This window comes from Triticum aestivum, chromosome 3D (genome assembly GCF_018294505.1).
Source record: "Triticum aestivum cultivar Chinese Spring chromosome 3D, IWGSC CS RefSeq v2.1, whole genome shotgun sequence".
NCBI lineage: Eukaryota > Viridiplantae > Streptophyta > Magnoliopsida > Poales > Poaceae > Triticum > Triticum aestivum.
The window spans coordinates 560,147,970-560,161,606 of record NC_057802.1 but is presented as its reverse complement, the minus strand read 5'-3'; the positions used below and the strand labels follow the sequence as shown (position 1 = coordinate 560,161,606).

At 50.5% G+C, this 13,637-nt stretch overlaps 1 protein-coding gene across 1 annotated transcript; it reads right to left on the bottom strand.

Annotated features, from left to right (window-relative positions):
• Window positions 1–805: 805 nt before the first annotated feature.
• Window positions 806–3,167, bottom strand: LOC123080480 (histone-lysine N-methyltransferase family member SUVH9). The gene has a single exon (XM_044503405.1). It carries the CDS (start codon window positions 3,086–3,088, stop codon window positions 1,049–1,051), a length of 2,040 nt encoding a protein of 679 aa, XP_044359340.1. The 5' UTR covers window positions 3,089–3,167; the 3' UTR covers window positions 806–1,048.
• Window positions 3,168–13,637: the final 10,470 nt, after the last annotated feature.

Here is a 13,637-nt window from a genome sequence, read left to right as displayed (position 1 = left end):
TAGAAATCATGCTGAAAAATCGCTCATCCATTGGTGACATCCCACAGCTGAACTAATCCTGATTGCTACGTGGTACATATGGTGGCAGCGGCGCCAAGTAGGCAAAGGAGAGATGATACAGGAGCCTGATCGGTCGGCTGTTTCAATCAAAGTTCTGGCAACAAACTTTGTCAGAGCTGCAACACCAAAACATCCAGTTTGAAAAGAGATTCATACATGGAAGAAACCGATCGAAGGTACTGTTAAGATTAATGTGGATGCATCGTTTTGTTAGGAAACACTCTCAGGATCCAGTGGAGCGGTGGCGAGAGACCATAAAGAAAATTTTATTTTGGCAGCAACTTGGGTTCTACCCCATGTTTGCAGCAGAATCAACAGAATTGAGTGCTATTCGGAATGGCCTCTACCTAGCATGGAGAATTGGATGCAATAAGGTATACATCGAATGAGATAGCATACTTGCGGAAGAGGCTGTTACACGAGCAGATGATTATATGGGTCCTGATGTGGCAGTGATAGCTGAATGTATCCATCTCGCTACAGATGTCGCCAATATTGACTACGGTTATTGTTGCAGAGAAGCTAATGTGGTTGCTGATAACTTAGCTAAACTTTCTTTTGTTTCTAATTCGTCCGAACTCTGTGACTCTACTATCCCCGACTTCATTATTTCCCACATTGTAAACGACATGTCAATTGTTTGAGGAATAAAGTTTATAATGTTAAAAAAACGAATACTTCCTATCTGCTGGCTTTGCTCGGACTGGATGTTGGAATTGACTGGAACTGTTCTAAAATAAGTGTCTGGAACTTAACTCGGGACAGTTATTATTTTTTAAGTCCTTATAAGTCAGGACAAGTTGGATTTGAACAATTGACTGAGACTGAGAAAATTTACAGACACAGAAAAGGAAAGCAAAGCATACAGTTCAGCGAGAGGTGCCTCGCTTTCATCCATGCTACAACTGACAACAATGACAGAACGATTCATGGCAAATGTAAATGTAAATGGCAGAACAACGCGTATATAGGAAACGTTGCCGATCGATCACTGATCGACGCCGTAGTCGATGCTGAGCTCGCGCATGGGTGGGATGGTCTCCATGGCGAAGACCATAAGGTGGGGGCACGACTCGTCCTCGTCGCCGCGGACCACCAGCTGGACGAACGCGTTCGGTGCGCCGCTGTGGCTGATGTAGGCCGCGAAGTTCCTCCTCTTGGACACGTCGATCACGTACCCCGGCGCCGGGCACTGCGTGAACCGGGGTGGTTCCTCGCCGTCGTCCGGAAGCACGGCCGCGGGGGCGTCCCCCCACTCCCTCCACCTCGGCGGGAACTTCCTCGGGTCGACGATGCCTCCCCACTCCTCCATTGACGCGCCGGTACTGGCATTGGTGTTCGCGTTGGCAATGCGGGGGTGATCCGCGGGGAGCACGTCTCCGGTGAACTCGCAGAGGAAGGCGCCCGGCTGGATCAGGTCCAGCGTCCTCACGCCCCACTCCGTCTCCTTGGACCGGAACACCTCCAGCCGGTGCATCATCCCCCGCTGCGTCACGCGATTGGGGCAGCTCCTGGGTGGGCACCCGCACCCCGCGCCGCACTCGTACACCACCGGCCGTCCCCTCACGAGCGTGCCGTCGGCACTGTACGCCGGGCCGCCCCCGCCGCTCCTCTTCACGCAGGCGCAGCCGGACGCCGCGCACTTGGACGACATCTCGCTGCACGCCGTCTTGGAGTAGATGCAGCACTTGTGCCCGCGCCTCACCGGTTTGGGCGGCGCCGGGAACTCAGGGCGTACAAGGTACTCGAACTCGAGGGGAGAGACGTCCTGATCCACCGTGTTGCGGACAGGGATGGGGACAGCCTCCTTGCCCTTGGACATGTCCATCGTGAGGTAGCCGGGGGGGCGGATCTTGGCGACGAGCGCGTCGGTGAGGTCTCTGGCGGAGCGCCAGGTGTTGCTGCCGAGCGCGTCCTGGCCTGGCAGGCGCACAAGCTTGAACTGGCAGACCTCGCGGCCGGACTTGCCAGGGCCGTAGGCGGAGGACTCGACCCTGTACAGGCCATCGTAGACGTAGAGCTTGCCGCTGGGGCTGGCGTCGCAGTCGTGGCAGCGGATGACGCGCACCTCGACGTCGTAGTTGCAGCTGTAGGCGAGGGCGAGGTTGCCACGCTGGAACTCCTGGTCGGAGAGGTGGTCACCGCCGTTGCGCGGACGGCCGCCGCTCCCGGTGTACATCAAGACGTCCCCGTTGTCGTGGTCATCGAGGTACCCGCCAGAGGAGACGATGCTCGTGGCGACCGGGTGGCCCTCGCTGACCTGGCTGGCGGGCACGTATCCGATGCCGGCCTGGGTGTGGCAGTGCAGGCCGACGACGAGGAGCTCGGCGCGGTAGTTGAAGGCGTCGCCGACGAGGACGCCGGGGACGGGGCCCACGATGCGCACGTCGCGGTAGAGGCAGAGCTCCCCGTCGATCATGGCACTGAGGGCCCGCATGTCCGCCCGGTTGCGGCCCGCGTGGTGGTGCTCGGTGTTGCGGTGGCAGCGGCCACGGAGCGCCTCGAAGATGAGCCGCGCGCGGCGCACCATGTTGCGCACCTGCAGCATGTCCGCCTGCGACGCGGCGACTCTGGCGCGCACCATCTCGGCGCCCGGGACCCCACGCGGCCGCTTCCTCCCCGAGGCGCCGGCGGCCGGGGACGAGGCCCGCGCCGGGCTGGCGCGCGCTCTGGGCGGAGGAGGGGGCGGGGGCAGGGGATACGGCTCCCGCGGCGGCGGCGGGGGCAGGGGAGACCGTGCGCGTGGCGGCGTGGGGGAGGGGAGGCGGGCGGAGATGGCGTCGAGGCGCTGCTGGGAGAGGCGGAGGCGGTTGGCGAAGTCGGAGGGGTCGTCGGGGGAGGGCTCGAGCTCGCGGCGCAGCGTGGCGAGGATCTCGGGGGTGAGACGCGCAGTCCCCGCGGCCGCGCCGCCCGGGTCGTGCCCGGCGGCCTCCCGGCGGAGCGCGGCGCAGAGCTCGGGCGTGAGCGGGACCGCCGGAGCCGGGGCGTCGGGGTCGGGCTTGGGGACGAGGCGGGGAGCGGACGCCATCGCCTATCGATCTCCGGTCGGAGGGGACAAGAGAGGGTTTTCTTGTCTCGCCTCGCCTCGCCTCGCCGCTGGGAGGGGTTGGGTGGGGTGGGGACTGGGAGGCGACGGAAGGCGATGCTGCTTTTTACTCCGGTCCACTGCCGGCTGGCATGTGGAACGCGCTGCACTGGCACGGTCGTGTGTACTGTACGACAGGTTTCCGCTTTGCGGTTACGCTTACGCCTTTGCAGACTCCCGTGCTGCTTTCTGTTGCCGATTCGGGGCCTGGATGGATGGATGGATGGGTCGTGTAGCGTAGCACTACGAGCCTCGATGACATGAACATGACTGACTGGTCCATCCCGATTCACCGTAGCACCACGAGCCTCGACGCAAAAAGAGCATTGCTCCCTCCGTCCGGAAATACTTTCTAAAAAGGATAAAACGAATATATCTATAATTAAAATAAATCTAGATATAACCATTTTTAGGATAAGTATTTTCGGACGGAGAGAGTATCAGTAGTACGATTTGCAAATTATTAAGCGATCGTGTGTAGCATGCATGACCATTGAACGAATTGATGGTGCTACACTAAATGAGTAGTAACACCAGGACCAAAATACTTACTATCTAAGGAACGATAAAATGCGAACGTACATCGACAATCATACATAGAGAACGCATGATTCGAAGCCTCTGACGTTCAACTTGAAGACTCCTTTGATTCAAAGAATTTTCTTAGAAATTTTGGAGGATTAGATTTTTTTTCTTCTATGTTGGTTGTTTGATTCATAGGATTGAATTGTGTAGGAATTTTTTCTATGAATTTATTTGTACTGCTTTCCATAGAATTTCTAGCATTCACTTAAACCGAAAAATTCCTTTGTTTTCCCTTAATGCAATCAAACAGCCCAAAATTGTGTATGATTGAGATGACCATGATATTCCAATCCTATGGTTTTTCCCATTTCGCGTCTTTAAAATCCTGCAATCAAAGAGGCCCCGACTCTACTCAAACGAAATAAATCAAGTTCTATGATATCTAGTATGAGAATATATCGTATTTCTGTTTTTCGTGCGGCTTGCTAGGACATGCATATGTGTTTTTTCCTAGCCGGCTGAAAGGGGTGCAGAAGGGTGGCCCCATTTAAAGGGAGAATCAAGTGGCCGGGTACGACAAGGAGTTGGGGCAATGGACAACGGGTGAATCAAGGACAAACCAAGGTACAATAAAAAGGACTGGCTAGAGGAGGAAGAAGAAGTGGAAGACGGAGATGAGACTACATCTCCACTGAAGCCAGGTCAGGGGAAAGTTAGAGATGCTACATATCGTTTTAATGCGAGAGGAGGAGGTGTTGCTGATAATGGGAACATAGAGGGAGAGGAAACAATAATTTAGTTTATCGTCGAATTGATATGGGCAATAACAATATGCGCACTTCTACGTCAAGTCAATTCTTGCTCATGGATTTGGACGGGGCAAGGCGTGTGAATGAACAGAAGGTGTCAGTTGAGTCCGATGGGAGTAGGGACTCTAATAAGAAAGTCAGGAATGGGTTTAAATAAGAGAAGGGAAATTCGCTCGAGAAGGAGTTTGCCCGATAGCTGAATGAGCTCTTGCACAAGGAGAAGATCATGGCAGAACTACGGTCCCGTGTAGACTGGCTGCGAGCAGGAGATCGCAACAGGGAATTTTCCATGGTCGATCAAGTGCGACCAGAGAGAGGAATAAGACTCTTCCCTAGAAAATGCTAGTGGCGTATTATGTGAAAGCAAAGAGGATATACATGTTGAAATCCAAGGGCTTTTACACATGCTTGTATGCAGCGCAAGATGAGCTTGTGGTTGACGAGGAGTTACATCATGTTACTGTTGGGGAATGCAGTAATTTCAAAAAAAAATCCTATGATCACGCAAGATCTATCTAGGTGATGCATAGCAACGAGAGGGGAGAGTGTTGTCCACGTACCCTCGTAGACCGAAAGCGGAAGCGTTATGACAACGCGGTTGATGTAGTCGTACGTCTTCATGATCCGACCGATCCTAGCAGCGAAGGTACGGCACCTCCGCGATCTGCACACGTTCAGCTCGGTGACGTCCCACAAACTCTAGATCCAGCTGAGGTCGAGGGAGAGTTTCGTCAGCACGACGGCGTGATGACGGTGATGATGAAGTTACCGACGCAGGGCTTCGCCTAAGCACTACAACGATATGACCAGGTGGAAATCTGTGGAGAGGGGCACCGCACACGGCTAAACAATCAACTTGTGTGTCTACGGGGTGCCCCGCTCCCCCGTATATAAAGGAGTGGAGGAGGGGAGGGCCGACCCTCTCTATGGCGCGCCCAAGGGGGGGAGTCCTACTCCCAGTAGGAGTAGGTTTCCCCCCTTCCCTAGTTGGAGTAGGAGAAGAAGGAAGAGGGAGAGGGAGAGAAGGAAAGGGGGGCCGGCCCCCCTCCCAATTCGGATTGGGCTTGGGGGGGTGCGCCCCCACCTTGGCCGCCTGCTCCTCTCTTGCACTAAGGCCCAATAAGGCCCATTGACTCCCCGGGGGGTTCCGGTAACCTCCCGGTACTCCGGAAAATGCCCGAACTCATCGTGTCCAAACATAGCCTTCCAATATATCAATCTTTGTGTCTCGACCATTTCGAGACTCCTTGTCATGTCTGTGATCACATCCGGGACTCCAAACAACCTTTGGTACATCAAAACACATAAACTCATAATACCGATCGTCATCGAACGTTAAGTGTGCGGACCCTATGGGTTCGAGAACTATGTAGACATGACCGAGACTCATCTCCGGTCAATAACCAATAGCGGAACCTGGATGCTCATATTGGTTCCTACATATTCTATGAAGATCTTTATCGGTCAAACCGCATAACAACATACGTTGTTCCCTTTGTCATTGGTATGTTACTTGCCCGAGATTCGATCTTCGGTATCTCAATACCTAGTTCAATCTCGTTACCGGCATGTCTCTTTACTCGTTCCGTAATGCATCATCCCGTACTAACTCATTAGTCACATTGCTTGCAAGGCTTATAGTGATGTGCATTACCGAGAGGGCCCAGAGATACCTCTCCGACAATCGGAGTGAAAAATCCTAATCTCGATCTTGCCAACTCAACAAACACCATCGGAGACACCTGTAGAGCATCTTTATAATCACCCAGTTATGTTGTGACGTTTGGTATCACACTAAGTGTTCCTCCGGTATTCGGGAGTTGCATAATCTCATAGTCATAGGAACATGTATAAGGTTATGAAGAAAGCAATAGCAATAAACTAAACGATCATAGTGCTAAGCTAACGGATGGGTCAAGTCAATCACATTATTCTCTAATGATGTGATCCGGTTCATAAAATGACAACTCATGTCTATGGTTAGGAAACTTAACCATCTTTGATTAACGAGCTATAGTCAAGTAGAAGCATACTAGTGACACTCTGTTTTGTCTATGTATTCACACATGTACTAAGTTTCCGGTTAATACAATTCTAGCATGAATAATAAACATTCATCATGATATAAGGAAATATAAATAACAACTTTATTATTGCCTCTAGGGCATATTTCCTTCAGTCTCCCATTTGCACTAGAGTCAATAATCTAGATTACACAGTAATGGTTCTAACACCCATGGAGTCTTGGTGCTGATCATGTTTTGCTCATGAGAGAGGCTTAGTCAACGGGTCTGCAACATTCAGATCCGTATGTATCTTGGAAATCTCTATCTCTCCCTCCTTGACTTGATCGCGGATGGAATTGAAGCGTCTCTTGATGTGCTTGGTTCTCTTGTGAAATCTGGATTCCTTTGCCAAGGCAATTGCACCAGTATTGTCACAAAAGATTTTCATTGGACCCGATGCACTAGGTATGACACCTAGATCGGATATGAACTCCTTCATCCAGACTCCTTCATTTGCTGCTTCCGAAGCAACTATGTACCCTGCTTCACACGTAGATCCCGCCACGACGCTTTGCTTGAAACTGCACCAACTGACAGCTCCACCATTCAATAAAAATACGTATCCGGTTTGTGACTTAGAGTCATCCAGATCAGTGTCAAAGCTTGCATCGAGGTAACCGTTTATGACGAGCTATTTGTGACCTCCATAAACAAGAAACATATCCTTAGTCCTTTTCAGGTATTTCAGGATGTTCTTGACCGTTGTCCAGTGATCCACTCCTGGATTACTTTGGCACCTTCCTGCTAAACTAATAGCAAGGCACACATCAGGTCTGGTACACAACATTGCATACATGATAGAACCTATGGCTGAAGCATAGGGAATGACTTTCATTTTCTCTCTATCTTCTGCAGTGGTTGGGCATTGAGTCTGACTCAACTTCACACCTTGTAACATAGGCAAGAACCCTTTCTTCGCTTGATCCATTTTGAACTTCTTCAAAACTTTATCAAGGTATGTGCTTTGTGAAAGTCCAATTAAGCGTCTTGATCTATCTCTATAGATCTTGATGCCTAATATATAAGCAGCTTCACCAAGGTCTTTCATTGAAAAGTTCTTATTCAAGTATCCTTTTATGCTATTCAGAAATTCAGTATCATTTCCGATCAACAATATGTCATCCACATATAATATCAGAAATGCTACCGAGCTCCCACTCACTTTCTTGTAAATACAGGCTTCTCCAAAAGTCTGTATAAAACCGTATGCTTTGATCACACTATCAAACCGTATATTCCGACTCCGAGATGCTTGCACCAGTCCATAAATGGATCGCTGGAGCTTACACACTTTGTTAGCACCTTTTGGATCGAGAAAACCTTCTGGTTGCATCATATACAACTCTTCTTTAAGATATCCATTAAGGAATGCAGTTTTGACATCCATTTGCCAAATTTCATAATCATAAAATGCAGCAATTGCTAACATGATTCGGACGGACTTAAGCATCGCTACGGGTGAGAAGGTCTCATCGTAGTCAACTCTTTGAACTTGTCGAAAACCTTTCGCAACAAGTCGAGCTTTGTAGACAGTAACATTACCATCAGCGTCAGTCTTCTTCTTGAAGATCCATTTATTCTCTATGGCTTGCCGATCATCGGGCAAGTCAACCAAAGTCCACACTTTGTTCTCATACATGGATCCCATCTCAGATTTCATGGCTCAAGCCATTTTGCGGAATCTGGGCTCATCATCGCTTCCTCATAGTTCGTAGGTTCGTCATGGTCAAGTAACATGACCTCCAGAACAGGATTACCGTACCACTCTGGTGCGGATCTTAGACTGGTTGACCTACGAGGTTTGGTAGTAACTTGATCAGAAGTTTCATGATCATCATCATTAGCTTCCTCACTAGTTGGTGTAGGAATCACTGGAACTGACTTCTGTGATGTATGATACGTCCATTTTGCATCATGCTTTTATATTGATATTTATTGCATTATGGGCTGTTATTACACATTATGTCACAATACTTATGCATATTCTCTCTTATTTTACACGGTTTACATAAGGAGGGAGAATGCCGGCAGTTGGAATTCTGGGCTGGAAAAGGAGCAAATATTATAGACCTATTCTGCACAACTCCAAAAGTCCTGAAACTCCACGAAAGTTATTTTTGGAAATAATAAAAAAATACTGAGCGAAAGAAATACCAGAGGGGGCCCACACCCTGGCCACAAGGGTGGGGGGCGCGCCCCCTGCCTCGTGGGCCCCCAGTTGGTCCTCCGGTCCCCATCTTCTGCTATATGAAGTCTTTTGTCCTAAGAAAAATCATAAGCAAGCTTTCGGGACGAGACTCCGCCGCCACGAGGCGGAACCTTGGCGCAACCAATCTAGGGCTCCGGCAGAGCTGTTCTGCCGGGGACACTTCCCTCCGGGAGGGGGAAATCATCACCATCGTCATCACCAACGCTCCTCTCATCGGGAGGGGGCCAATCTCCATCAACATCTTCACCAGCACCATCTCCTCTCAAACCCTAGTTCATCTCTTGTATCCAATTCTTGTCTCTAAGTCCGGGGTTGGTACTTGTAGGTTGCTAGTAGTGTTGATTACTCCTTGTAGTTGATGCTAGTTGGTTTATTTGGTGGAAGATCATATGTTCAGATCCTATATGCATATTAATACTCCTATGATTATGAACATGAATATGCTTTGTGAGTAGTTACGTTTGCTCCTGAGGACATGGGAGAAGTCTTGCTATTAGTAGTCATGTGAATTTGGTATTCATTCGATATTTTGATGAGATGTATGTTGTCTCTCCTCGTGGTGTTATGTGAACGTCGACTACATGATACTTCACCATTATTTGGGCCTAGAGGAAGGCATTGGGAGGTAATAAGTAGATGATGGGTTGCTAGAGTGACAGAAGCTTAAACCCTAGTTTATGCGTTGCTTCGTAAGGGGCTGATTTGGATCCATATGTTTCATGCTATGGTTAGGTTTACCTTAATACTTCTTTTGTAGTTGCGGATGCTTGCAATAGGGGTTAATCATAAGTGGGATGCTTGTCCAAGTAAGGACAGCACCCAAGCACCGGTCCACCCACATATCAAATTATCAAAGTACCGAACGCGAATCATATGAACGTGATGAAAACTAGCTTGACGATAATTCCCATGTGTCCTCGGGAGCGCTTTTCTCTATGTAAGAGTTTGTCCAGGCTTGTCCTTTGCTACAAAAAGGATTGGGCCACCTTGCTGCACTTTATTTACTTTTGTTACTTGTTGCTCGTTACAAATTATCTTATCACAAAACTATCTGTTACCTATAATTTCAGTGCTTGCAGAGAATACCTTGCTGAAAACCGCTTATCATTTCCTTCTGCTCCTCGTTGGGTTCGACACTCTTACTTATCGAAAGGACTACGATAGATCCCCTATACTTGTGGGTCATCAATGTACTACTTTCCAACTCGGGAGAAGGTACAATTACCTCATCAAGTTCTACTTTCCTCCCCTCACTTCTTTCGAGAGGAACTGCTTCTCTAGAAAGGATCCATTCTTAGCAACAAATATCTTGCCTTCGGATCTGTGATAGAAGGTGTACCCAACAGTCTGCTTTGGGTATCCTATGAAGACACATTTCTCCGATTTGGGTTCGAGCTTATCAGGTTGAAGCTTTTTCACATAAGCATCGCAGCCCCAAACTTTAAGAAACGACAACTTGGGTTTCTTGCCAAACCACAATTCATAAGGTGTCGTCTCAACGGATTTAGATGGGGCCCTATTTAACGTGAATGCAGCCGTCTCTAAAGCATAACCCCAAAACGATAGCAGTAAATCAGTAAGAGACATCATAGATCGCACCATATCTAATAAAGTACGATTGCAACGTTCGGACACACCATTACGCTGTCGCCACTGCCTCACCGGACGCCATCGCCGGACTGCCTCCCCGTCGCCCGGTCATCTCCGTCATCCTCCTCACACACCGCTGCCCCCGAACCCTGCAAACCCCCGTGAGGCCCCCTCATTCTCCTCTGCCTCCACCTGCACGCGCCTTCCCCCTCGCTCCCTTCCCTGCCGACGCTCACCGCGCCCACGCCTCGCGCGCTGGATGCGCTCGCTCGCTGCTAGACGCCCCCGCACGCCAATGGCCATGCCCCTGCACGCCCCTAGCAGCGCCTGCGCCCCGCGCCTCTGCTGCACTCCGTCGCCGGCGCCATTCGTCGCCGGCGCCTCTCCCCCTCCTGCGCCTGGCCGTGCTCCGACACTCGCCCACCTGCCGGCTGTCGGCTGCCCGCGCCCGCCTCGCCACGGCCAAAGGCACAGTCCCCTGCACCCCCTCAGCTCCCCGGCTTGACCACAACTGCGCCCGCTCTGCTCTGCGCCGCCAGCCTCGCCACGGCCACGCAGGGCCACGCCCCCTGCTCGCCTCGTCGCCGATGACCATGTGCCCCGGAGTTCTGCTCCGCCCCTGATCACCGCCTCCGCCGCCGCAGCTCACGCACCCCGCCCTCGGCCTTGTTGCCGCTGCGGCCTGGGGCCGCACCGTGCCGCCCCCGTGTGCTGGTCGCCGCTCAGGCTTCGGCCACGCCCGCGGCGCCCGTCACCGGGTCCGCCCGCAGCACCACCCGTTAACCCGCCCCGCTATGGCCTCTGGCCAATGACAGCTGGGGCCCATAGCCTAGAACGATTTAAAAAAAAAGAAATAATAATGAAAATAATAATTAATTATTTAATTAACTAATTAATTAGTTAACTTAATTGAAACTAGTTAATTAATCTGTTAGGTTAGTTAGCAGTCAATGACATCTGGGACCCACACGTCAGTTTGACCCAGTCAACGTTCTATTGACTGCTGACGTAATGCTGACATTAATGTTGGTTTAAAATATTTAAATAAATCCTAAAAATGTTTTAAATCTTTAAAAATTAATATAAAATAATCCGTAGCTCGGATGAAAATACTTTGTACATGAAAGTTGCTCAGAACGACGAGACGAATCCGGATACGCAGCCCGTTTGTCCGCCACACATCCCTAGCATAGAGAACACGCAACTTTCCCCCTCCGGTTCATTTGTCCGAAAACGCGAAACTCTGGGGATACTTTCCCGGATGTTTTCCCCCATCGCCGGTATCACCCCCTACTGCGTTAGGGGACATCTGGCACCGTTACTTGTTATATCATGCATCGATATGCGTCTGTTTGCATTGTATTCGTTATTCCTTCCCCCTCTTCTCTCCGTTAGACTACGAGACTGACGCCGCTGCTGGTGACCCGATCGACTACTGTGTTGACGACCCCTCCTTCTTGCCAAAGCAACCAGGCAAGCCCCCCCCCCCCCTTGATCACTAGATATCGCCTATTCCTTCTCTCTACTGCTTGCATTAGAGTAGTGTAGCATGTTACTGGTTTCGGTTAATCCTATTCTGCTGCATAGCCTGTCGTTGTTGCTACAGTTGTTACCCTTACCTGCAATCATAATTGCTTAGTATAGGATGCTAGTATTCCATCAGTGGCCCTACACTCTTGTCCGTCGGCCATGCTATACTACTGGGTCGTGATCACTTCGAGAGGTGATCATGGGCATATGCTATATACTTTATACTGTTACATTACTTATGATACTGTTCCGTGATGGGGGCTGAAGGGGCAGGTGGTTCCATCCCGGTAGAGGTGGGCCTGGGTTCCCGACGGCGCCCGACTGTTACTTTGTGGCGGAGCGACAGGGCAGGTTGAGACCACCTAGGAAGAGGTGGGCCTGCCCTGTTCAGCATTCGCGGATACTTCAATTAACACGCTTAACGAGATCTTAGTATTTGATTTGAGTCTGGCCACTGGCCTATACGCACTAACCAACTATGTGGGAGCAGTTATGGGCACTCGACGTCGTGGTATCAGCCGAAGCCTTCTTGACGTCAGCGACTGAGCGGCGCGCGCCGGATTGGACTGGAATGCCTGCTCTTGTATTAGGGAGGCTAGGTCTGCTTCCGGCCGCCCTCACAACGTGCAGGTGTGCAATGGGCGATGGGCCCAGACCCCTGCGCCATAGGATTTAGACCGGCGTGCTGACCTCTCTGTTGTGCCTAGGTAGGGCTGCGACGTGTTGATCTTCCGAGGCCGGGCATGACCCAGAAAAGTGTGTCCGGCCAAAGGGGATCGAGCGTGTTGGGTAATGTGGTGCACCCCTGCAGGGAAGTTTATCTATTCGAATAGCCGTGACCTTCGGTAACATGACGACCCGGAGTTGTACCTTGACCTTATGACAACTAGAACCGAATGCTTAATAAAACACACCCTTTCAAGTGCCAGATACAACCCGATGATCACTCTCTCACAGGGCTACAAGAAGAGGATCGCTGGGTAGGATTATGCTATGCGTTGTTACTTGGTGAACTTACCATCTACTCTCTTCTACATGCTGCAAGATGGAGGCTGCCAGAAGCGTAGTCTTCGACAGGATTAGCTATCCCCCTCTTATTCTCGCATTCTGCAGTTCAGTCCACCGATATTGCCCCTTTACATAGATACCCATGCATAAGTAGTGTAGATCCTTGCTTGCGAGTACTTTGGATGAGTACTCACAGTTGCTTTTCTCCCCCTTTTCCCCCTTTCCTTTCTTCCTGGTTGTCGCAACCAGATGCTGGAGCCCAGGAGCTAGACGCCACCGTCGACGACGACTCCTACTACACCGGAGGTGCTTACTACTACGTGCAGGCCGCTGACGACGACCAGGAGTAGTTTAGGAGGATCCCAGGTAGGAGGCATGCGCCTCTTTCGATCTGTATCTCAGTTTGTGCTAGCCTTCTTAAGGCAACTTGTTTAACTTATGTCTGTACTCAGATATTGTTGCTTCCGCTGACTCGTCTATGATCGAGCACTTGTATTCGAGCCCTCGAGGCCCCTGGCTTGTATTATGATGCTTGTATGACTTATTTTATTTTTAGAGTTGTGTTGTGATATCTTCCCGTGAGTCCCTGATCTTGATCGTACACGTTTGCGTGTATGATTAGTGTACGATTGAATCGGGGGCGTCACAAGTTGGTATCAGAGCCGACTGCCTGTAGGAATCCCCCTTCCAAACTCCTTGGCCGAAGTTGAGTCTAGTCACTGAAAAACTTTTACTAACATGGATGTGTGGCTTAC

What these genes read in the sequence shown, in the direction of transcription:
- LOC123080480 (XM_044503405.1), bottom strand. Translation starts at nt 3,088, where the DNA reads ATGGCGTCCGCTCCCCGCCTCGTCCCCAAGCCCGACCCCGACGCCCCG.